The sequence below is a fragment of the Theropithecus gelada genome, chromosome 15 (genome assembly GCF_003255815.1).
Source record: "Theropithecus gelada isolate Dixy chromosome 15, Tgel_1.0, whole genome shotgun sequence".
Taxonomy (NCBI): Eukaryota; Metazoa; Chordata; class Mammalia; order Primates; family Cercopithecidae; genus Theropithecus; species Theropithecus gelada.
This window is the reverse complement of record NC_037683.1, coordinates 105,148,296-105,172,822: the sequence shown is the minus strand read 5'-3', so window position 1 is coordinate 105,172,822 and position 24,527 is coordinate 105,148,296. Positions and strand designations below refer to the sequence as shown.

The following is a 24,527-nucleotide window of genomic DNA, read 5'->3' as shown; positions in this document are numbered from 1 at the left end:
TGCATTGCAACAGACAATTTTGATACTGCCGAAGTTGATGTAAAGTGACTGTGCCTGAAAAGCTTCAGGGGGGTTGAATAAGGATAGCTATGATAACAAGTGCTATGTGGCTTACAGAGGAATAAGCGATAAGTGATGTTAAGTCAGTTTGGCTTAGACAAATAGAGCTTGTTATAACTATTCCTCATAAGGATAGTATGAGGAAGGGGTAGGATATATATTCTGTTAGGGTGCTGAGGACGAGGGTAAGTCATATGATACCGTAGCCGCCTAGTTTTAGTAGTACTGCTGCAAGTACTATTGAGCTGGCAATAGGGACTTCTATGTGGGCTTTAGGGAGTCATAGGTGAAGTCCATGTAGAGGTATTTTTACTATAGAAGCCATAATACATACTAGTCATATAAGGTTGTTAGATCAGGAGTTCAATAGTTCTTAATTAGTAAACATTATTATTAGGATATTTAGTGAACCTGAGCTATTTCAGGTATGGATGAGTGTAATAAGTAAGGGAGGGGATCCTACTAGTGTATAAAATAAATATGAGCTTGCATTAGGCATTCTGGTTGGTTACCTCAGCGGGTAATAGCGATTAGGGTAGGGATGACTGTAGCTTTGAAAAGAATGTAAAATATAACTAGTTCTGTGGCTGTAAATGCTGTAATTTAAAAAGTTTGTAGGAAAATTAATTTGGAAATATTGAGTGTTTTTCCATAGGGGTGATTCATTAGACAGGTGATGTTGGCCTACTGGGATTATAAGAGGTAGTAGTCAGGCTGTTTGGATTGGAAGAGGTGATGTTAATGGGTCAGAAGAAAAAGTTAATGAGAAGTTAGATGAATTATTGTTAGGTTGATTAAAAAATAGGGTAATGAGGCTGATGAATAGGCTACGAGTAGCTATATTCAGATTATAGAGTTTTTGGAGAGTCATATTGTAACACTATAGTTGTTGGAATGATAATTTTTGGCATTGGAGTCAATTTAGATTTTGTACATAGTCTAGGCCAGATGCGTTGGAGATGGAGACTAGCAAAGCAAGGCCTACTGCGGCTCTGCAGGCAGCAAATACCAAGAGGATAGTGGGTATGAGGAATCCTAGAGTGAAATGCATGACATATTTATGATAAATATTGACAGTATGATGCCTTCTAGGCATAATTGGGATGATGTTAGGTGGGATCGATAGATTAGTACTCCCAGCAGTGCTACGGTGTATGCTAATACAATGTTAATATAAATAAATGGCATTTGGTAAATATGGTCTATCATAATCTAATGAGTCGAAATCATTTAATTTAAACTATTTACCAATTTAACTCAATCTAATCCTTTTTTGGGTTCATTCATAAATTAGGCCTAGGATTAGAATGGTAATTAGTAGAAGGGCTCTGCTGATTATTAGGATAAGGTTATTTGAAGGGCTCATGGCAGGGGTAGTAGTAGGGCGATTTCTAAATCGAATAGGAGAAATGTGATGGCTACTAGGAAGAATTTTATGGAGAAGAGGAGGCAGGTGGAGGTTAATGGATCAAATCCACATTCATAAGGGCTGGATTTTTCTATATAAGTATTAAGTTATGGGAGTCAAAATGTAATTACTACTAATAGAGTTAATAAGGTGTCAGTTATTAGGGCTAGTGCTAGGTTAATTACTCTTTTTCAGACTTTGTCGAAACTAGTTGATTGGAAGTCAGTGGTACTGCTTATACTGAAAGAGTAGTAGGACCCTCATCAGTAGATAGAGACACATAGGAATAGTCATACGACATCTACAGAGTGTCAATATCAGGTGGCGGCTTCAAAGTCAAATGGTGGTTGGATGTAAAATGAATTTTTTTTTTTTGAAACAGAGTTTTGCTCTTGCTGCCCAGGCTGGAGTGCAATGGCGCAATCTCGCCTCACCGCAGCCTCTGCCTCCCAGGTTCAAGCAATTCTCCTGCCTCAGCCTGCCCGAGTAGTTGGGATCATAGGCATGCGCCACCACCACGCCTGGCAAATTTTGTATTTTTATTAGAGACGGGGTTTCTCCATGTTGGTCGGGCTGGTCTCGAACTCCCGACCTCAGGTGATCTGCCCACCTCGGCCTCCCAAAGTGCTGGGATTACAGGCATGAGCCACTATGCCTGGCCTAAAATGAAATTTTAATTGGCAGAGAAGGCAGATGGTGAGAATTGTTGATCCAATAATAACATGAAGTCCATGAAAGCCTGTGGCTGTAAATAATGTTGAGCTGTAGATTCCATCAGAGATAATAAAGGGGGCCTCGAAATATTCTGAGATTTTAGAAGGGTGAGATAGACTCCTAAGAGGATTGTGGTAAATAGTGCTTGAATTACTTGTTTTTGGTTACCTTCTATTAGGCTGTGATGGGCTCAAGTAATTGGAACTCCTGATGCAAGTAATACAGACGTATTTAGGAGAGGTACTTCTAAAGGGTTCAGGGGAAGAATACCTGTTGGGGGTCAGTGTCCTCCTAATTCTGGGGTTGGTGCTAAACTGGAGTGATAGAATGCCCAGAAAAAACTGGCGAAGAAGAATACTTCTGAGATAATAGGAGCATCCCGTATCAGAGGCCTTTTTGGACAACTGCTGTGTGGTGGCCTTGGAATGTACTTTCTCGGACAATATCACGTCATCATTGATATATAGTCAGTGTGTTGGTTAGTAGGCCTAAAGTTTTAACTTTTAAGAGTGGTAGAATTAAAGTAATCCTATGGTTAGGCCAGATGTTATTCGGAGAGCCGAGAGAGCTCCTGTTAGTGGTCAAGGGCTAGGTACAACTATATGGTAGGCATGTGTCTGGTGGGTCATTATGTATTATCATGCAAACAAAGACTTACTAATAATGTGAAGACATAAGCTTGAATAAGAGTGACAGCGAACTTGAGAATAGTTAGTAGAATTAGAATAATAAGAGATAGTGAAGTAGCAGAGACACTAATAATTGATAATATTAGCACTGCACTGTATTTTAATTCTTTTTCTCCTATAGGAAAAAGAAGAACTGATTGAAGAGTGGCAGCCAGAACCTCTTGTTCCTCCTGTCCCGAAAGACCATCCCGCTCTCAACTACAACATCGTTTCAGGGTAAATTGATTTTGCTACCTGAAATACTTGTATTTGGCTTCTTGTAGTAACTTGCAGTGTATAGTGCTTTATATGTAGTAGTCCTTTTTTATCTGAAACAAGACGTTTAGAAGTTCCCAGGAGTAACAGCTTTAGCTCCTGATTTTAAAAAATTTATTCTAGGGACGATATAGACATTTTTAAAAATCTCCAATGTAAGCATTAATGCTTGCCCTTTTTTCCAAGAATGTGCACGTGTTAATATTTCAAATGGTCGAACACTTAAAATGAAAAGCAACAGACTCCTGGTTTTTACCCATCTGGTTATTTTCTGATTTTAAATCTGTTACATGTTACCTTCATAATTCTAGATACTATAGTATGCTTAACTACCGTTTGTTGATTCACCAACTACAGACAACACCTGTTGATCCCACAGTATGAATTATGGAGCTTCTGCTCACTTACGCCTCTTCCCTGCTTGCTTCCAGTGTCTCATCTATTTTTCACTTTTCATTCTCTTGGCTATCTTTGCTATATTGTATGTATTTTCATTAGTTAAGAAATATATTAAGAATACAGAAAGTTGATATCAGACACCTATATACCTGCCATCCAGAATTAATAGGTGTTAACAGTTTGCTATTTTTAATTCAAACTTACTTTTACAGATAAATACAATATTACAAATGTATCTTAAGAAATTCCTTCGCCTCCGTCACTTACTCTTGCCTCTCATACAGATAACCACCGTCTTGAAGTTGGTGATTGTCTTTGCTTATATTTATAATTTTACCATATATGCCTGTTGCCATAAAAATATTTAGTTTATTTTAAAATGTGATACGAGATATTTTCCTGAGTATTATTGTTCTGATTCTGATCTGATCACAGAGAAGCTTTTATTCTTCACTTCTGAAGATCTCTTTAGTCTTATAAAAGTTTTATATATTCTGAAATCAAACCTACCAATCTTTTTTTTTTTTTTTTTTGAGACAAGAGTCTCGCTCTGTCGCCCAGGCTGGAGTGCAGTGGCGCGATCTTGGCTCACTGCAAGCTCCGCCTCCCGGGTTCACGCCATTCTCCTGCCTCAGCCTCCCCAGTAGCTGGGACTACAGGCACACACCGGCACACCTGGCTAATTTTTTGTGTTTTTAGTAGAGACGGAGTTTCACTGTGTTAGCCAGGATGGTCTCGATCTCCTGACCTTGTGATCTGCCCGCCTTGGCCTCCCAAAGTGCTGGGATTACAGATGTGAGCCACCGCACCCGGCCCAAACTTAGCAGTCTTTTATAATTTGATCTTTTGAGGTCTTAGGGAATCCTTTCCTACCCTAAAGGTCTAATTTGATTGTTTTCCATATGATGGCCAGTTGTCCCAGCATTATTAGTTGAATAATCTAGTATTTACCTACTGCTTGGAAATTTCCCTTCTTTGGTAAGCCAGATTCCCTTCTAAAGGGTCTGTTTCTGGCTTTTATTTTTATTCATTGGGTATATTTGTATCTCTGTGTACCAGAGACTCATTCATATATACCACAGCTTTATAATAAACGTTGATTAGAGTGTCTTTCTACCTCCATGTTCTTCAGAATTGTCTAGGCTATTCTTGACCCTTCTTCACTGTGAGTTTAGGTTTGGGTGATCATACCTAACCAAAAAAATGCATTTGGGTTTTTTATTAGAAGTGTGTTGAATTTATGGATTAATTTAGGAGGCTTGGTATCTTGCTGATACTTAATCTCACTACCCATTTATATGATATATATTGCTTGCATACTTGGGTCTTTTGTCTTGTATACTTGAGTCTTGCTCTGTCGCCAGGCTGGAGTGCAGTGGCGCAATCTTGGCTCACTGCAACCTCCGCCTCCCGGGTTCAAGCCATTCTTCTGCCTCAACCTCCCGAGTAGCTGGGACTACAGGCACGAGCCACCATGCCCGGCTAATTTTTGTATTTTCGGTAGAGATGGAGCTTCACCATGGTGGCCAGAATGATCTCGATCTCTTTTTTTTTAATTAAAAGCTTTAATGTCAAAAACACAAAGTTGGGAAGGGCAGAAAAATCACACACAAGACTGTCACTTCACACCTGGAGGGTTGCACAGTAGCCCGGCAGAGGCGCTTCTCACTTCCCAGATGGTGAGGGGGCCGAGCAGAGGTGCTCCTCACTTCCCAGAGGGTGCAGGGGCTGGGCAGAGGCGCTCCTCCCTTACAAACGGTGAGGGGCCCGGGCAGAGGTGCTCCTCATTGCCCAGACAGGGCGGAGGCCAGGCAGAAGGGCTCCTAACTTCGCAGACGGGGCGGTGGCCTGGCAGAGGCGCTCCTCGTTTCCCAGACGTTGAGGGGGCCGGACAGAGACGGTGAGGGGGCCGAGCAGAGGCGCTTCTTACTGCCAAGATGGGACAGCGGCCAGAAAGAGGTGCTCCTCTCTTTCCAAACTGTGAGGCAGCGGGGCAGAGGCGCTCCTCACTGCCCAGACCGGGCGGGGGGCCAGGCAGAGGCGCTCGTCACTGCCCAGACGGGGCGGGGGCCAGGCAGAGGCGCTCCTCACTGCCCAGATGGTGCGGGGACCAGGCAGAGATGCTCTTCAGGTCTTGATCTCTTGACCTCCTGATCCACCGCCTCGGCCTCCCAGAGTGCTGGATTACAGGCGTGAGCCACGGCGCCTGCCCTGCCGTATCTTCTTTCTCCTCCCAAGCGGCTGTTTTCGTCTCCTGGATTTTGATGTTCTACTTAACACCCCCATGTTCTTATCGATGTTGCCCAGCTGGAGGCGTCCTTCCCTTTGGGAAGCCTGACCCAGCTCTAACAGCGCCTCAGGAGATAGGCAGGGAAGCTTAGCGGGTGGGGCCCGCTCGTTTCTATCCCACCTCAGTTGCAGGGGAGGGGTGGGTTGCAGCTGCAGTGGTGGCCCTGACAGCTTTCTTTTGCGGGACCCGTGGCTGGCAGCTCTGGGTGGAGAAGAGCTACTTGATCCAAGAAGGGCTGCAGGATCTTTGAGCTGCATGTCCTTCCCCGCGATCAGCAAGCCTGGAGAGCTGGGCAGGTGGTCTTTACCCAGCACCTTCAAGGCTGCCTTCTCTGGCCACAGGGAGCAGCCCGGAACTGGGGCAGGGAGCACTGTTGGAGCTGGGTCAGGCTTCCCAAAGGGAAGGATGCCTCCAGCAGGGCTGTGTGAGCTGGAAACTCCATGGCCCTTGGAGTAGAAACTCACTGCATGCACCTGGGCCTTGTCACTCTGGTTCTTTTCTGTCAAGCTCTTGAGGTGGGCATTTCCGTCCAAGGGCCTGGGACTGCACCAGGAGGAAGTGAGGTTTCCCTGAGTCTCCAGGGGCCTAGAGGTGGAGGCTGCTTCCCCATTGCTACAAGGGCCCCTTTTATTGTCCTCCTGCCCCTGCGTCTCTACCTGGTCTTTCACCTCCGTTGCTTCTTTGGGCTCTTCTGCCCTCACCTCCGTCTTCGGGAGCCTGGCTGGGATCATCTGCTCATCTAATGAAGGCAGTCGGAGGTTAAACGTGCGTTTGAGACGAGGGATCCTCACAGGGCTGGAGTGTCCGAACATCATGGAGTTGCGAGCAGACAGCACGGGTTTCTTCCTTGAGGGGGCGCTCCAGACCACAGGAGGCGGGACCCTCGGTGGGGTGCCCCTGTTCCGAGGGAGAAGACACAGCCTCGTAGGGGCGCCGTCCCACCTGGCTGGAAAAGAAGGCACAGGATGTCGCTGAGGGTTGAAGAGGAATCGGGAACAGCCCAGGGTTCTCGAGGCAGGCATAGGTGCAGGAGCCGCAGGGTGAGCCCTGCCAGCTGGGAAGGCCTCACGGATAACACGAGCAGGTTGCCAATGGCATGGCGGGAACCTGTGGTGGAACCAGGAACAAAATACGCTGAGACGAGCACGTTGCCGATGGCCTCGCCGGGACCTGCGGCGGAACCAGGAACAAAATATGCTTAGTGAGTTGCCCATTTTGAGCAAGTTGTGCGCGGACGAAACTAGGGGTCAGAAGTGGAGAGGATACTCCTAAGTCACCCACTTTTCTGTGGCTGGGTGCGCACTGGGCACCTGGGAGCTTATGACATCACCATGGGGCTGGTGACAGAGCCAGGGTGTGGAGGAGTGCTTAGGAGCCCAGCGAGGGTGCGTACAAGAGGAGTCAAAGGACAAAGGGCGGGGCCCCTCCACCGGTCCAGCTGGACTCTAGCCTCAGGGACGTCCTGCTCCTGGGGGCACATGTGTGGCTCTGGATGGGGCCTGGGGGCTGTTGGGGGTGCGGGGCTGATCCGCCAGAGCCCTTCCCGCCTAGTGCCTGGCCCAGGTGCTGGCTGGCACCCAGTGGCCCTGTCTTGGCTGGCCCTGTTCCCCGGGTTACAGTGCCAGAACTTGCTGGAAGCAGGGCGCAGGACCAGCCAGATCTCATCAGGCTCCCCAGGGCCTCTCCATTGCTTCTGTGCCGCCTGGAGCCAGGCCCGCCTTCTCCATGGCTGCCGTGGCCTTGAGGACCTCCAGCCTCGCTGAGCAGGTTTCCAAGGAGAGGACACCGTGCCCTGACCTGACTGGATGCTGCCTCTTTACTCAGGTCATTCAGGTGGTCATGGCCCAGCCAGGCTTTGGACCCGAGCTGTGCTATTCCACAGCTGGCACTCTGGCCTGTGTGCCTCCCGATCATGGATACAGCACGTATTCTTATTTATTCCTGTAGTCCTGGGGTACTTCGCACCGTGGCATATCTGTAATAAGCACATGCACACCTAGAAGGAGGCCTTCACTTCAACGTATAAGTTGACCATGGCCCACTCTGGGCTCCAGTCCTCTACAAAGATGTAGGGCAGGGACTACCAATTAACACAGCACCATCCCACATTGCTCTTCTAATGGAGCCTTTCACCCCAGATGTTCTTTCTTGTCTGATGGGAAGGATCCAAGTATGTAAAGATTATGTTCTAGATCAGCTTTGGTCTATCCTAAAAGAAATTTGCCAGTGGATTATTCCATATAGATAAAAGTCAGTTTCTCTGGTCTTCCTGGAATGTGTCTAGAAAACAAATACATTATTTACAAGTTAATAGTAGATCAATGTATTGGATTAAAATATGGCGAACATAATTTGGTCATTGTGAGCATGCCAGCTCAGTCAGCTATTCACCACACATTATGATGCCCTAAATGTAACTCTAGATTTTCTTATGCCCTAGAGAAGGACATACTCTTGGGTGTCTGGACTAGGGAAACGTATGAAAAACCATTCAGCCACTCTACATCTTTTTATTGGAGAATTGAAACTGTCTGTATTCAAAGATATTATTAAAAGGCAAGAAGTTAACTTCTGTCATTTTGTTAATTGTTTTCTGGTTGTTTTGTAGATCTTTTGTTTCTTTTATTGTTCGCTTTATGGTTTGGTGAGTTTCTGTACTGATAAACTTTGATTCTTTATTTCATTGACATATCTGGTGTAATTTTTTTTCTCTTTGGTTACTCTTCCATTTAAAAATTTATAGTTGTGATAGACTATTTAAAGCTGGTAAAAAGTTTTGATCACACACGAACCTGCTGTACTATCCCCACATCCCCTGTCAGTGCACAGAATTTGTACTTTTTTGCCTTAATTTATATTGTTCTGTATTGGGCATTTATTAAGAACTCATTGTGGATATAAATATCTTTGACTATTTTGATGTTCACCTTTCTCAAGGGTGATTTGAAAGATTCTAAAGCATCATTTCAGTAATGTAGAATTCTCAATTTGAATGTTAATTTATTTTTAACAGGTTGATAATGTCCTGTGTTTTTGCATTAGTAGTTATTGTTCTTTCACTTGTGATTGAAGCACTCCCTTAAGCATTTCTTGTCAGGCTGGTCTTATGGTGATGAATTCCATAAGCATTTGCTTGTCTGGTAAAGACTTTATTTCTTTAATTTCTGATGGGTAGCTGTGCTAAGTACAGTACTCTTTGCTGACAGATTTCTCATTAGCACTTTGTTTGAATATATCATCCTAATCTCTCCTAGCCTTCAAGGTTTCTGCTGTGAAAACTCCTGATAGTCTAAAGGAGACTTGCTTACTTGGGATTTGATGCTTCTCTCTTGCTAATTTTAGAATTTTTTCTTTGTGTTTGACTTTTGAGAAATTGATTATAATGTACCTTAGACAAGGCCTTTTTGGGTTGAATATGTATTAGACCTTTTAAGCTTCGTGGAACTGGGTGTCCATATGTCTCCCAAGAATTGGGAGATTTTCAGCTATTATTTTGTTAAGTAAGTTTTCTGTGTCTTTGTCTCTTCTCTCTGTTTCTCTTCTATATTTCCAAAATCTGTTATCGTAATGTCATGGCACAAGTCTCATAGGCTTTCTTTGATTCTTTTTCCTCTTTTTTTCCTCCTTTTTTCCCTCAGGCTGGGTTATTTCAAAAGTCCTGTCTGCAAGTTCAGAAATTCTTTCTTTTGTTTGACCTAGTGTGCAATTGAAGCTCAGTTGTACTTTTTATTTCACTCGTTCAGTTCTTCATTCCTAAGGTTTCTGTTGGTTTGTTTTCTTTAATGATATCTATGTCTTTGTTGAATTTCTCATTCAGGTTATGGCTTTTTTTTAATTATTTGTTAGGTTTTCTATCTGTATTCTCTTGTATCTCATTGAATTTTCTTAAGATCAATATTTGAAATTCCTTTTAAGGCAGTTTGAAAATTGCCATTTATTTAGGGTAACTTTGTGAAACATTATGCACCTTTGGTGGTGTCGAGTTTCATTGCATTTTCATGTTTCTTATCTCCTATGTTTATATTTATGATAGTGTTGACATGGTCACCTTTTCCAGTTGTATAGAGTAGTTTATGTAGAGAAAGACTTTCACCTGGAGAAGTGTCTTAGGGTGACAGTTGGATGGGCTGCATCTGCTTTAGTTCCGGGAGGACAGAATAATGTAGTATCTGTGCTTTTCTCTTGCCTTTTTTTTTTTCTTTTGCTATTATCCATTTTGGTGATACCTGTGAGTGCCTTGGTGACCTAGGCTGCAGGAGCATGTGCAGTTTGTTTTTCTGCTCAGGACTGGGGGTTGTGGAGGAAGGCGGCAGTCTCAGGAAGCTGCATGCCTAGCTAGTGAGTGTGTTACTGAGTCATAAGGGTTGGTTCACCAGTTTGAGATGGGATTCCCCTGGAAAAACTCGCCTGGCTGTGGATTACTGGGGCTGGTCTGCAGGCTTGAGATGGGGATCCTCTGGAAGCAACAGGCCCAGTTGGTGAGCACACCAATGGCATGAGAAATCAGCCCACAGTTAGAGTGTCGCAGTCACTAGGATGTGGAAGGCAAACCTCTTTGAGAGTTTGTTTCTAGGATAGAGAGAGCAGTAGCTGCTTTCCTGGAGAACGCTGTTGTAATGACAGGGTAGCCTCTGTCATTTCAGAGGAGGCAGTGACCACTAGTTCACGGAGCAGAATATACACAGCTATGGCTTGGCTTTCTAGATGGTGCTGTATGTGGGCTCCTTCTCTGGGGCAGTATAGCCCTGTGGACATCAAGCAGCTCCCTAAACTAGGCTGCTAGAGATGGGGTTTCTCTATGTTGGTCAGGTTGGTCTCAAACTCCTGACCTCTGGTAATCTGCCCGCCTCGGCCTCCCAAAGTGCTGGGATTACAGGCGTGAGCCACCATACCTGGCCTACCTTTTTTTTTTTTTTTAAAGAAACTTGCTTATGTTGTTCTTTATTTTCTTCTTGATTTTTTCCCCCAGGTTTCCTTACAATCATGCATCACTTAATGACGTAGATACGTTCTGAGAAATGTGTTAGGCAGTTCCATTGTCATGCAAACATCATCGAGTAAACTTACACAGACCTACATGTGTAGTGTGTACCTATAACCTGGTACACCTAGGCTATGTGGTATAGCCTGTTACTCCTAAATTACAAACTATACAGCATGTTACTCTACTGAATGCTCTAGGCAGTTGTAGCAAACTTGTATTTGTGTATCTAAATATATTTAAGTATAGAGAAGGTACAGTAGGGCCAGGCATGGTGGCTTATGCCTGTGATCTCAGCACTTTGGGAGGCTGAGGTGGGCAGGTCACTTGAGCCCAGGAATTTGAGACCAGCCTGGGCAACATGACAAAACCCCTTCTCTACCAAAGAATCCAAAAAATTAGCTGGGTGTGGTGGTATAGGCCTGTAGTCCCAGCTACTTGGGAGGATGAGGTGGGAGGATGGCTTGAGCCCGGGAGGTGGAGGTTGCAGTGAGACAAGATTGCGCCACTGTGCTCCATCCTAGGCAACACAGCCAGACCCTGTCCCCCCCTCCCCCCCAAAAAAAAGTACAGTAAAAATACAGTATTATAATCTTATAGGACTGCTGTTGTATATGTGGTCCGTTTTGTCAATTGAGATGTCGTTATGTGGCACATGACTGTATATCCATTAATTGTAGGTGATTGAGACTGGCTCTCGGAAAACACATCTACACTCACTGTCCCCAGGCCTGGACTAGCTCCTGTCGTGCCTTTGTGTGGATTAGGGGAGGGTACTCTTCCTCCAGTAAGTGCAGCAGCCTGGTGCAGACCTTGGGCTGTGGTGCCAACACCTGGGTGCCCCTTCTAGGACCCCAGCTCATGCAGCGGCCTTGCGCTGCCCTTTCTTCTGGCAGAGTTCAGATATAGCATAATGTGTCCTTAAATAATTTAGTGGTTATATTTTTATGACTTCATTAGTATTACTCATTAGTTGGGCCAATGTTATGAGACTGTATTTTCTTTATCGGATACTTTTGTTTTCCCCAGAGGTAATCATTTTTGTTTGGTCACTTGATTGGTTCTATACTGGTCTTTAATTTAATGTTGTTTTCCTCTAGGAGCATAAAACTCCATTCAGAATGTTCACACGTTAGTTATCTGCTGGATTCACTTTCTTTGTTCTTTCTCTATCCTGCTCCATTCCTGACTGGTTGTTATTTGCAGCCGCTACATAGGGTGGCCCTGGTGTGTCCAATCACCATTAGCTTGAGAATTTCATTTCTCTGTTCTGCATTGGCTATTTCCTATCTCTTGGTTTACAGTAGATTATAGATGGATTTCGGAGAAGGGTCATGGGAGGTGAATTTCTTTTTTGAAACCTACACATCTTAAAATTTTTTATTTTTACCCTTTTGCACTGTACTGATTGTTTTATCAGTTTTTATTGATCTGTTAGACACTTCCTCAATATCTGGTGATTGTTAACATCCCTTCTTTTTTTTCCAATATGCACAATATTTTTATTGTCATCAAGAACATTATGTAAATTGTTTGCAGAAAACTACAAGAAAATAGAAAGATGTTTTGTTGATAGTCATACGTTGAGTGTTACTTTTCTTCAACTTATGCAATACCTATTTATATTCAGTACTGAGTTGACACAAGAGTAAGTGAATTTACTTAAGTTTTTTTTCTTTAAACAGCAGCCGTATTGATATATAATCTATATACCATAAAATTTACCATTTTGAAGTGTAAGTTTTTTTGACTTTAAACAGCAGCCATATTGATACATAATCTACGTACCGTAAAATCCATCATTTTGAAGTGTATAATTAAGTGGTTTTTAGCATATTCCCAGAGTTATACAACTATCACCACCATCTAATTCTGGAACATTTTTATCACCCCAAAAGAAATCCCAAAGCCATTAGCAGTCACTTCCCACTCCTTCCTCTGCGCAGGCCTTAGCAACCATTTATCTACTTTCTTTATGGACTTGCCTATTCGGGACATTTCACATTAAAAGGAATAAACAATACTTAGCCTTAGTTTCTGGATTCTTTCATTTAACGTAATGTTTTCAGGACTCATCCACATTGTAGTGTGTATCCATACTTCATTTTATCATGAAATAATATTTCAGTTTCTGAATATACACATTTTGTTTATACATTAATCAGTTGAAGCAAAATTGGGTTTTTTCCCTCGTAAGAGTATATGAAAAAATAAAATGTATGAATAAAACTGCTATGAAATAATGTGTACACATTTTTGCGTGGGCATAATGTTTTAATTTTTCTTAGATATGTATCTAGGAGTAGGATTGCTGGGTCATATGGTAACTCTGTGTTTAACATTTTGAGGAATCCCCAAACTGTTTTCCAAAGTGGTTGCATCATTTTGTATTCCCACTAGCTACATATGAGGTTTATAGTATCTTCACATCTTCAGCAATGCTTATTATTTTCTATTTTATTGTAGCCATCCTAGTAGGTGGGAAGTGGGATCTTGTGGTTTTAATTTGCATTTCCCAGATAACTAATGATGTTGAGCATCTTTTCATCGGCTTATTGGCCATTTGTATGTTTTCTTTGGAGAAAAGTCTACTTTAATCACTTGGCTGTTTTCAGTTGGGGGTTCTTTCTATCATTAAAACTGTAAAAGTTCTTTATATATTTTGAATCCTTGTCCCTTGTCAGATATATGATTTGCAGATTTTTTTTTCATTCTGTGGGATTTTATTTTACTTCTTTGATAGTGATCTTTGAAATTCAAAATTTATTTTAATGAAGTCTAACCTATTTTTCCTTTTGTTGCTTGTGTTTTTTTGTCATCTGTAAAAACTTTGGCTTAATCTAAGGTTATGAAGATTTACTCTTTGCTGTCTTCTAACCATTTATAGTTTTTGCCCTTAACATTTAGTGTGTAATTCAAGTTAATTTTTGTGTATGGTGTGAGGTAGAGGCCTATCTTTATCTTTTTTGCAGGTGGATGTCAAGTTGTCCTAGCACCATTTGTTGAAAAGACTATTTCCCTTCTGAGTTGTCTTGTTGAAAATCAGTTGACCATAAATCTAAGGATGGTCTATCTATTTTCAAGAATGACACACTAAAACGGTCATTGAGAGCCCTGTTAATTTTCTTCAGTTTTACTGAGGCATAATTGCCAAATAAAAATTGTATATATTCAAGGTGTATAATATGATTTTATATTTTTATGTATATACACACAAGCGCACACACACATTGTGAAATAGTGATCACAATCAAATTAATTAACATATCAGTCACCACATTTAGTTACCGTTTGTGTTTTAGAGGGGTGAGGATGGGGTGGGCTTTTTGACTGAGGGGCTTGCACTAGGATAATCAGACAGGGACCTGCTCGTTTATTTGAGGGGACCCCCAAACTTAGTATTTGTAGTTTTTATTCTCTTGGCTTTGTGTTTCCCAGGAGAGGAGTCCTCTAGTCTGTTACTTTGCAGGTAAAAAGCTGCTTTCCACCATTTGGGAGCTGAGTTGAAGGCAAGAGGCCCAGGGTCTTACCATTCATTATGTAACTTACACTAATTTTTGTCTTCAGAGTGGCACCCCTGCCTTCACTCGTTCTTTCTCTTAAGGACTTCCAGTTTATACACAGCCTTTCCAGAGAGCATTTCTTCAAGGTGGAGGGGAGTGACTGCTTGTTGTCTAGGCACCCAGCCAGTCCTCCTGTTGTCAGCCTTTCCCATTTTCCCATGTTTAGAGGAAGCTGGTACCCCAGTTTGGGAGCATGTTTCAGGCATTGCTGCTTGGCTTTTCACTGCTGGCCCAGGCTTGTCTTTCTCTTTGATCTCTTTGACTTATCAAATACAACTTGTCCATTTGCTTTCCGGTTTCCAACATTTTGTCAGCTCTTCTCCTTGTTCTGGTCTGGGTAGGTTTAGACCTTTAAACTTTGTATGCATTTTGCATTTGCTTTCCGAGTGTGCTTTCAGAAGAGATCAAGGGGTGAGGTGGTTTTTAATGTTAGCTAATATTAAATGGGATGAAGAAATATCAAAGCAGGGTCAGTAAAGAGAGGTGGGGTTGCTGCATGTATTTCTTGTTCATTTCTTTTGACTGTCACATATTCTTCTGTTGTGTACAGCCACCAAATTTCACTTCTCCATTTTCCTCATGATAGACACCTAAACCGCCCCCATTTCCCACTGCTGCAAATAATCCTCTGATTAATATTCCCCCATGAACCTAATATTCCCTTGAATTTCTCTGGGGGTATAGAGCCAGGAATAGGATACTGATACATGCCTGCCTGATTTTCCCTTAGGACTTTCCTGTGTCGTCTGTGGTCCCCTGAGATAGTATACAGGAATTCAAGTTTTCCCTACATCTCTGTTTAGCAATACTGTTTGCTTTGGATTTCTCTTGCTATTTGAGCCTTTGAGCATCATTTCATCTGCTTTTTAGCTGTTGGAGTTTTCTGCTTCTTTGAATGTGTCTTCATATCTTTTACCTATTTTTCCACTGGATTCCCAGTCTGTCTTTTGATATACCTTGTAGATTTGAATCCTTAGTCAGTTTTTGACTTAGTAGTCTATTACATTGATTCTAAGACACATACTATTTTTCCCTAGTTTAAAATCCCTGAAGTGGGGGTGAATCTTAAAGCTGCTGAGAGTCACTGGTGAGTCATTGTCAGCCAGGAAGGGAGTTTGTGGCATGGTTCTCATTGCCTATATACCGGTGAACTTGGTGGTGGTGAGCTTACTGTCAGCACTCCAGCTGAGGTGCGTGCCCTGCTGGTCAGTGAGGCAGCTGATGGCCGGAGAAATGGCCAGATCTGCAGAGCAGAGGCTCGCAGAGGCTAGGATGACGAAAGGCTTTGAAGATCTCTTTGTCAGACTTCCTGTTGCCTTTGGGTAGTATCAGCTCACTTTCTAGAAACGTGATTTAATTGGAAGGACGATAAAACTGTGAGGTTGGTTCAATAGGAAAGTTGCAGCATCAGAACTTGAGAATGAGTGACAGTTAACATGTCAGATAATCTCAGAAATGATAGTGGAGCATGCTGGTAAAAAAATGCCAAGATACTGCCAAGAGCAAGAAGGAGACCATGGTATGAAAACTTGTGGTATCAGTGACTTAGAGGAGAGGGACAGAACTCAGCTAAAGAGGTTTTAGGAATGTCTCGACTGATTTATCTTGCTTCTATTTTCCTTTTCACAAGTACAAATGTAGTGTAACAAAAATCTGTATCTAAGAATGTATAATAGACCTTTTCATTAAGCATAAACTAAAAAGCTGTACATGACAAGAAAATATCAATGTATTTTAATTGACACTGTTTCTCTTCCTTAGTGATGGATAAAATGCAATTGATGACATCTTAGGTTCAGTGAAATACAATAAACCTCTTCTCTATCATCCGTCTGTTAACTTTATCTTTGGTATCTTTCGCTGAACCAAATTTCTTAATTTTGACTTAGTCAAATGCATCCATCTTGGCTAGGTTTGTGTTCTTGGAGACTTGGTTAAGAAATCATATCCTACCCTCCTACCCTGAGGTCCCAAAGACATTCTTCTACTTTTTGTTATCTTTTCTAAAATACCTTTTAGGTTTTTAATATATCTGGAATTCACTTTGTACCAGGCTGTTCAACTTTATCCATAGAGAAAAATTTGTGTGAAACCTAGTGGTTTGTGGGGTAACTGCTGTCATTTTCCAGGTATTCATATGTACACAGCTCTCTTGAGTTCTAGATTCTTTCATTGGTCTCTGTATACCTGCTGCAGTACCAAACCTGTTGTTAACAGGGGTCTGTAATATTTGCTTCCTTCCGGTAAAGCACCTCCCTGTTTCTAAATTCAGTTAGTCATTCCTGAACTTGTATCCTTCTGTGTAATTATTGAAGTTTATAGAGTTCTGTTAGAAATTCTGGTGGAATTTTAATTGTGATTGCATTGAGTTTGTAGTTTATTTTGGCAAAATATAATATCTTTAAAATGTTGAGCCATTATATCTTATCATTTATTACTGTCTATATTTTTCTTGATACTGTAAATACTTTATATTTTGTTGCCTTTATTACTATTAATTCCAATGGTTTGTTGATTTCATTGAGTTTTTTATGTAAGGTGATCATATCACCTGCCGATAACAATGTGACTCTTCTCAGACGTGTGTGTGTGTGGGCACACTTGTTTATTCACATTTTTGGACTTACAGTTTTACTGGTATGGTCTTTAGTAATATGCTGAATAGTGAAAAGATACCAAGCATCTTTGTTTTGTTCATGTTCGTAAAAGTAAGCCTCTCTTGTTTCCCAGTTAATATCTGTAGATTTTAGGTATTATAGTCTAATCAGTTCGAGACCATTCCCCCCGATCCTAGTTTTCTAAGTTTTATAAATAGATATTAAACTTCATCAAATGTCACTTCTGCATCTAAGATCATTGCATGACTTTTCTTTATTATGTTGTATTTTCTGAAATTCTTGTTATTTAACTTCTATTCATATATCTCTTAGATGTACTCTGTTCTTTTTCTAACTTAGCTGAACACTTACTTTACATTTTTGATCTTTTCTAGTACTGATTCACATTCTCTTTACAAAAGACCCTGAGTGTAATTCAGAATTCAGGCTTAAAAAAAGGTTTTGAAAGATAATAAAGTACATATTCCTTATTACAGAACCACTCTCATGTAGTCTAGGGCAGCACCCCCAGAATAGTTTCATTCCATTGAATAAATAAAATCAGTAAAGAGTTTCATGTATGTTTAGGACAGGTTTTGCTACTTAATGAACTTGCTGCAAACTTTCAAAATTGTGTATGAGGGATAATGAACTTTTCTGTGTTTAAGCCTATAAATTCCTTTCTAAGTACTATTCCAGCTGTAGGCTATACTTTTTTTGGGGGGGCGAGGGGAATGGAGTCTCGCTCTGTCGCCCAGGCTGGAGTGCAGTGGTGCGATCTCGACTCACTGCAACCTCCGCCTCCCGGGTTCAAGCCATTCTCCTGCCTCAACTTCCCCAGTAGCTGGAACTACAGGCGCGCACCACCACGCCCAGCTAATTTTTTTTTTTTTTTTAAATAGAGATGGGATTTCACCATGTTGGCCAGGATGGTCTCAATCTCCTGACCTCAGGTGATCCACATACCTTAGCCTCCCAAAGTGCTGGTATTACAGGCATGAGTCACTGCACCCAGCCTGTAGGCTGTATTTTAATGTGTATTATTCAGACCTAAATATTTTATTTATTTATTTATTTATATTTTTGAGATGGAGTTTCACTCTTGTTGCCCAGGCTGGAGTACAATGACGCGATCTCGGCTCACCGCAACCTCTGCCTCCCAGGTTCAAGTGATTCTTCTGCCTCAGCCTCCCGAGTAGCTGGGATTGTAGGGATGCGCCACCATGCCTGGCTAATTCTTTTGTATTTTAGTAGAGATAGGGTTTCTCTGTGTTGATCAGGCTGGTCTCGAACTTCTGACCTCAGGTGATCTGCCTGCCTCGGCCTTCCAAAGTGCTGGGATTACAGGCGTGAGCCACTGTGCCCGGCCCAGACCTAAATATTTTCTAATTTTTATTGTGGTTTTTTTTTTCTTTGACTAAAGCATAATGTTTTCCTTGAGTTTTCGTCTTTTCAGTAATTTATAATTTATTGCTATGTGATTAAAAAACATGTTCTGGATGATAGCTTTCCTGAATGATTCTGCTGCTCTTGTTGAGACTTGCTTTATGTCTTCATTGTAAATTTTGCAAATGTTCCACGGCTTTATCACAAAAATTTATATTATATATTCCTTTTATTCAAGGTGTCTTGTGTCCATTACATCAAGCATTTTAGTTATTATTCAAATAGTTGACAGTCTTAGCAATTTTCTGTCTGGTATATAAGTGAATGAGAAAGAAAGAGACAGTGAAGATCAGTGTTACCCCCCATGTGTGGATTCATTCTCTGTCTCTGTTTTGTTTTTAACTTGTTTAGTTCGAAGGTATATTATTAGATGTATGTGGGCTCAGCATTTCTACATCTTTTTTAATGTCCCTTATCTCTAACAAAACTTCTGTTTTACCTTAGAGTCCATTTGTCCGATAGCAGTGTAGCTACACCAGCTTTCATTTAGTTATTATGTGATTAACAGGACTCCATTTTCAGTTTTACTGTGTCATTGTGTGTAGTTCTTTTGTACATAATTGGATTTTAATCCTAGTATCATTTTTTAACTGAGGAGTTTAATCTGTTTACATTTATTTTGATTACTCACTCATTTGTGTAGGAAACACTATTTCTGCTGAAATATGAGGTGATTCACAATTTTCCCAATGACGTTTAAAACAAGTTTGTTGGCCCATTTGATATGTAAACTTAAAGAGGAAATAGCCAAAAATAATGTTATTTGATTTATTAATTGCACATATATATTTAAAATGTCATTGTGCAAATAATATATTCAAAAATACTGCTGCTTCCTTTGCCCCATGCAGCAGTTTTATCCTAAGTCTTCCTAGGCATCTGGGATACCATTAGAAGCATTGAAAAATGTATGTTTAAAGTCTGTCATTTTCACTTCTGTCTGAATACCTGGATGCGTAACTTTTTGAATCTGTGTATGCTGCTGTCCCTCAAAAGGTTACCCAACGCTCATTCGGTATTTGTGATTCTACGCTTGACCCCTTTCAGGGTTGCTTTTTGTTGTGGTCTTTAAAAAGCCTTGCTTACTTGGTTGTATAGTGTTTCACTGTGAAGTCCCTCTCCCAGGAATATGTATTATGTGTGGGAAATAAGTACAAGATCTGTGTCAAATTATTTTCTCTCCCTTTAAAAAAAAAAAAAAAACAAAACTGATTTCTTCAAAACACCTAAAGGTAGCATTGTTAGAGATCATTCTGGTTGAAGTTGTAACTAATTAGCAGTGGGTACAACTGCATATAATAGGAAACCCAAACTTAGGTGGCTCCGGCAAAGTACAAGTTTATTTGCCCTCACAAGTGTGGAGCGAGGTAGCTGGCGCCACAGATGATCAGGGACCCAGGCTACCATCCTGCTGCTCTGCCTTTGAGGTGTGTGTCTTCCATTCGTAGTCACCTTAACGGAAGATGGCGGGCAGACGGGCAGAAAAGAGGCTCCTTCTGGCCCTGTCAGCTTGGTGACCTCAACGCTGGCCACACTTAGTTGCAGGAGCAGCTGACAGACGTGGTCTTTTGTTCCAGGGCAGTGGCCTTAAGTATTTCATTTCTTTTTTTTTTTTTTTTTCCCTTGCCTTTAGTCTGCTTGATCAGGTTTTCTTGATTAGACTTCCTTTATTCTTTTCTTCTCCTCATGCTTCACGTAAGTAATTCCTATCCAGTTTTTTTTGTTTGTTGAGACAGAGTCTCACTCTGTTGCCCAGGCTGGAATGTAGTGGCACCGTCTCGGCTCACTGCAGTGTCTCTCTCCTGGATTCAGGGGATTCTCCTGCCTCCGCCTCTGGAGTAGCTGGGATTACATGCATGCACCACCACGCCCAGCTAATATTGTTTGTATTTTTAGTAGAGACAGGGTTTCACCATGTTGGCCAGACTGGTCTCGGACTGCGGACCTCAAATGATCCCCCTCCCACTTTGGCCTCCCAAAGTGCCGGGTTTGCAGGCATGAGCCACCTTGCCCCAAATGTTAATTAATCTTCCTCTCTCCTTACTGAGCAGTACAGGGACTTACTAGACTCCTTCTACTTCAGTTGTTCCCCGTCCCCACTCCCCCTTTCTTGATGTCCTGGTCTGATATTTGACTTCCACTTATTTTATATCCTCCAGGATTATTATAGGAGAATCACCTTCTTTACCTATTTACCAGTTTCTTATTGCCAATCTTTAGGTATTTATTTCTTTATCTGTGTAACTTCTTCGGGCTTAAAATTCCTTTCTCTAAAATATATTCTCTATTAGATTGTTATGTGGAGATTCAGAGAAGGTAATCTGTATCTCTTAATGAGAAATGTTTTTATTTTACCTCCTTGGATGACAGTTAGTGGATAACAAGTTCTAAGTGGATCATTATTTGCCCTGCGGCCCTTGGAGGATTTCTTCATCATGGCCTGGCCTCTGAAGAGACTGTGCCAGTCTAATTGTTGTTCATCTTCTGGTTTTTCTAGTGGCTTTCACAATTCTTTTTCTCTGTAAAATTCTACAGTTTCACTGTCATGTGTCTTGTTGTGATTTATTCATATTTATCCTACTTGGGATTCATTTTTCTACTTCAGTCTGTGGATCTGTGTCCCATGAATTCTGGGACTTTTTAAACTGTTATCTGTTCAAACATTGTCTCTCACTTTTTTCCTCCAGTTTTTCCCGGTAGAACTAATGTTCAGTGTACTTTTAACCTTCATATCCCGCATGTTCAGTATGTACTCTTTCATATTTTTGCATCTGTTGGTAATCTCAGCTCTGTCTTTCGTTTTTCTGCTGTGTCTGATGGGGTATTTAATCTATCTTTTGGATTTCTAATTTTATTGACTCTTAGATTTTATTTCCGGAAGTTGTATTTGACTATTTAGCAAGTTAACCTGTCCTTTTTGTTGTTGTTGTTGTTGTTGTTGTTTTGTTTTGTTTTGTTTTTGCGATGGAATTTCATTCTTGTTGCCCAGGCTGGAGTGCCATGGCACAATCTTGACTCACTGCAACCTCCGCCTCTTGGGTTCAAGTGATTCTCCTGCTTTAGCCTTCTGAGTAGCTGGCATTACAGGCGTGCGCCACCATGCCCAGCTAATTTTTTTGTATTATTAGTGGAGATGAGGTTTCACCATGTTGGTCAGGCTGGTCTTGAACTCCTGACCTCAGGTAATCTGCCCACCTTGGCCTCCCAAAGTGCTGGGATTACAGGCGTGAGCCACTGCGCCCAACCCAGCCTGTCGTTTTCTTAGTAGCTTTTTAACCTTTCCTTGTATTTATGCTCTTGGTCCTCAGCACTTTCTATGTCCAGCATCTCGCGTTCTTGGGCGGCAGCCCTTCTGCATGTCTTGTGTGTTGACTGTCACTCGTGGTGGGTTTGTGGTTTTTGATTGGGAAAGTTGTTTTCTCTCTTGAGTCCTCTCGGGTCTTGATTGTGGAGATGTCTTTCTGGTTGGTTTTACCTGATTCTGCAGTGTACCCTGTAAGATTTTAGGTTCCAGGATTCCTGTATCAGGTGCCCGTTATGACCTGTTCCTGCTAGCCTGCATGGGGCACAGGTCTGAGACTTCCATTTCTCACTGGAAACTTTGTTCCTTCCCTACTCCAAGTGCTGGACAGCAATAGCATCCCTGCATCACATCATGCTGCCTCCTGATAGCTTTTGAGCCGTGGTGAGGGGTTTTGGATGTACTTGTTCTTAATCATTTGTTTTCTGTGTATTACAGTTTTTGTAGAATGGTCTCAGTGTTTGCAGCACCTTTGGTACAGGGGTGGTCTACCTAGCTGTTTGTTTGTTTGTTTTTTAAAATCTTTTTGTGACTGCCAATTTCTGACTGTGGAATCAGGGAGGACTTAGGAAACTTAAGGAAACCCTGAGAAGTAGGAACCTAAATAACATGATAAAATCAGAATCACAGTTGAGGAAGTGAGTGGCACTGGATTTGAAAGAGAAGCCCTTGAAGCCTTAGGGAAGAAGGAAGAAAATATTTGGAGAGTACCTCTTATGAGCCAGGCACTTCCATAATAGCAGTTTCCCTGGGAGGTAGGCTCTCCGCCTACTTTAATGATGAAGAAACTGAGAATCCCAGAGGTCAGTGATGTCCCTAAGCTTCTGAAGTCATCAGTAGCCGTAATACAGAGGGGGCCTGTCTGACAGACTCTACAACCCCTGTTTTTTTCACTGAGTCTTGCCTTTTTTATGAGTTAGTTAGCTTTCATGAATTTACTTCACGTCGTCATTCTTTCCTTTTCCGGGTTTCCCAGCATCTGTGTTTTCTCAAGGATGATCAATGCTGTTAAAAGGTATCAATGAGAATAGTGTTTCTCCATCTTTTCTGGCTACAGTGCGTTTTATCGAGCAACCCAGTACATGGACCAGTACAGATACATAGTCCCATCACTCACCCTGTGCCATGGTTCTGATGTTTTCTTTTCCATTCTATTTCGTTTTACTGTTTCCTCTGGTTAAAATAGGCTGATTGTGACCAACTAACTTGGTCTCACAGCCCTTTAACAATTTGCAACCCATAATTTGAGCCCATGATTTTGAAGCATGGCTCATGGCTGGAATATAGATCTGTAGAGGGCTTAACAGAAGTATCCTCAGGAGCCCATTCTCCTGTCCCAGCCGGGCTCATATCTGGCTCCAGTGTAGCTGCCACCCACATTCTGCCCACTACCCAGGAGTGTGGGGATTCCTCTTCAACAGCATTCCAGCGTTAACTTTAGACATTGGGAACATATCCCACTTACTCTTTAGTGGCTTCCTATAGATACCATTTCTTTTTAAGCCACTTAACTATACAAGATCATAACTCATTCTGCCTGTTCTTGCCTTTGATCTTATTTTATATTTTCTTCCTGTTTGGCTTATTCCAGATTTTTCTGAGATACTTTTTTGGCAACTTCATTCTTAAGCGAGTTTTAAAACCAAAGCATTTAAGATTTGGCACTCATTCATCTTGGAATTCTAGCTTATTTTTCTTTTTTTATTTTAGTAGTACAGGTAGTTTATTAAAAATAAAATTAATGGAAAAATATCTTATTTTTAATGTACCATGCTCTAATACTGCTTCTTAAAAACAAGAAATCAAAGACCAGTATGCAAATAGGGTAGGATGACAACACTTTGTTGTTGTGCCTGCCACCAAGGTAATATAATAACATGTAACATGAATGTATAATTGACGTGTACCTCTCTTTATCTCTTCCCTAGCCCTCCAAGCCACAAAATTGTGGTGAATGGAAAAGAATGTATAAATTTCGCCTCATTTAATTTTCTTGGATTGTTGGATAACCCTAGGGTTAAGGTGAGTAGCACATAATGCTGAAGTGGACAGATAACATTACTGATTTAAGACACTGGACATAAAAGACAAATGCAGGCTGGGCGCGGTGGATCACTTGAGGTCAGGAGTTTACGACCAGCCTGGCCAAGATGGTGAAACCCCATCTCTACCAAAAAATGCAAAAATTAGTCAGGCATGGTGCCACAGGCCTGTAGTCCCAGCTACTCGGGAGGCTGAGGTGGGAGAATTTGTTGAACCCAGGAGGTGGATGTTGCAGTGAGCCGAGATGGTGCCACTGCACTCCAGCCTGGGCAACAGAGCGAGACTCTGTCTCAAAAAAAAAAAAAACCACAGAGTATCGGAAAGGGCTATGCAAGTTTTTCCCATTACTTTTTGTCTGACAAGAGTTGTGATCTGGACCTAGACAGAGAGGGGCAAGAGTGTCTTATGTGGCTCAGTGTTGGGCAACAACCACAGAACTGAACGGGCCGGACCTGGAGAATAGCTGGAGAAGGGTCTAGGAAATTGCTTTCTCTCCTATTGGGATTGTGGGCTAACAGGCATTTTCCAGGAGAGACTTGGCCCACAAATGCAGAAAAGTTAACCAGGTTTTGAGAATCAGGCTAGTATAACTTTTCCGTGTTTTAAGTCATATACTCAGTCTTTACATCTGTCTTTATATTCTGTTAGAGTCATCGTAGTTCTAAGAAAGGAAGAAAAGTGGAGGAGGGTGGAAGGAGCTCTGTGGGTTAAAAAATAGGAAATGTTCGTTTTGAACTCTTCAAGATAAATTATTAAAGTATAATTATTTTACTTCAATAAA

General features: G+C 41.6%; 2 protein-coding genes across 6 annotated transcripts in view; one reads left to right on the top strand and one right to left on the bottom strand.

The window, feature by feature from the left end:
• Positions 1 to 24,527, top strand: part of SPTLC1 (serine palmitoyltransferase long chain base subunit 1) — a 74,429-nt gene that overhangs the window by 3,175 nt on the left and 46,727 nt on the right. For all 5 annotated transcript variants that reach the window (XR_003115917.1, XM_025359178.1, XM_025359177.1 and 2 more), the window contains exons 3-4: positions 2,993 to 3,087; positions 23,632 to 23,725. Coding sequence is in view for 4 of the 5 variants with exons in the window: in XM_025359178.1 (XP_025214963.1) it covers positions 2,993 to 3,087; positions 23,632 to 23,725 (189 nt within the window). In the remaining variant the exon portion in view is untranslated. The remainder of the gene's footprint in view (positions 1 to 2,992; positions 3,088 to 23,631; positions 23,726 to 24,527) is intronic.
• LOC112607887 (putative UPF0607 protein ENSP00000382826) lies at positions 5,708 to 7,204 on the bottom strand. The gene is made up of 2 exons (XM_025359180.1): positions 6,986 to 7,204; positions 5,708 to 6,922 (listed from the first exon to the last, which is right to left on the bottom strand). The coding sequence occupies exons 1-2, from the start codon at positions 7,027 to 7,029 to the stop codon at positions 5,710 to 5,712; spliced, it is 1,257 nt and encodes a 418-aa protein (XP_025214965.1). The 5' UTR covers positions 7,030 to 7,204; the 3' UTR covers positions 5,708 to 5,709.

Coding starts and splice junctions, on each gene's coding strand:
- LOC112607887 (XM_025359180.1), bottom strand. CDS start 7,029: ATGGGCAACTCACTAAGCATATTTTGTTCCTGGTTCCGCCGCAG. Junction 6,923..6,985: donor TGTTCCTGGTTCCGCCGCAG/GTCCCGGCGAGG, acceptor GTTCCACCACAG/GTTCCCGCCATGCCATTGGC.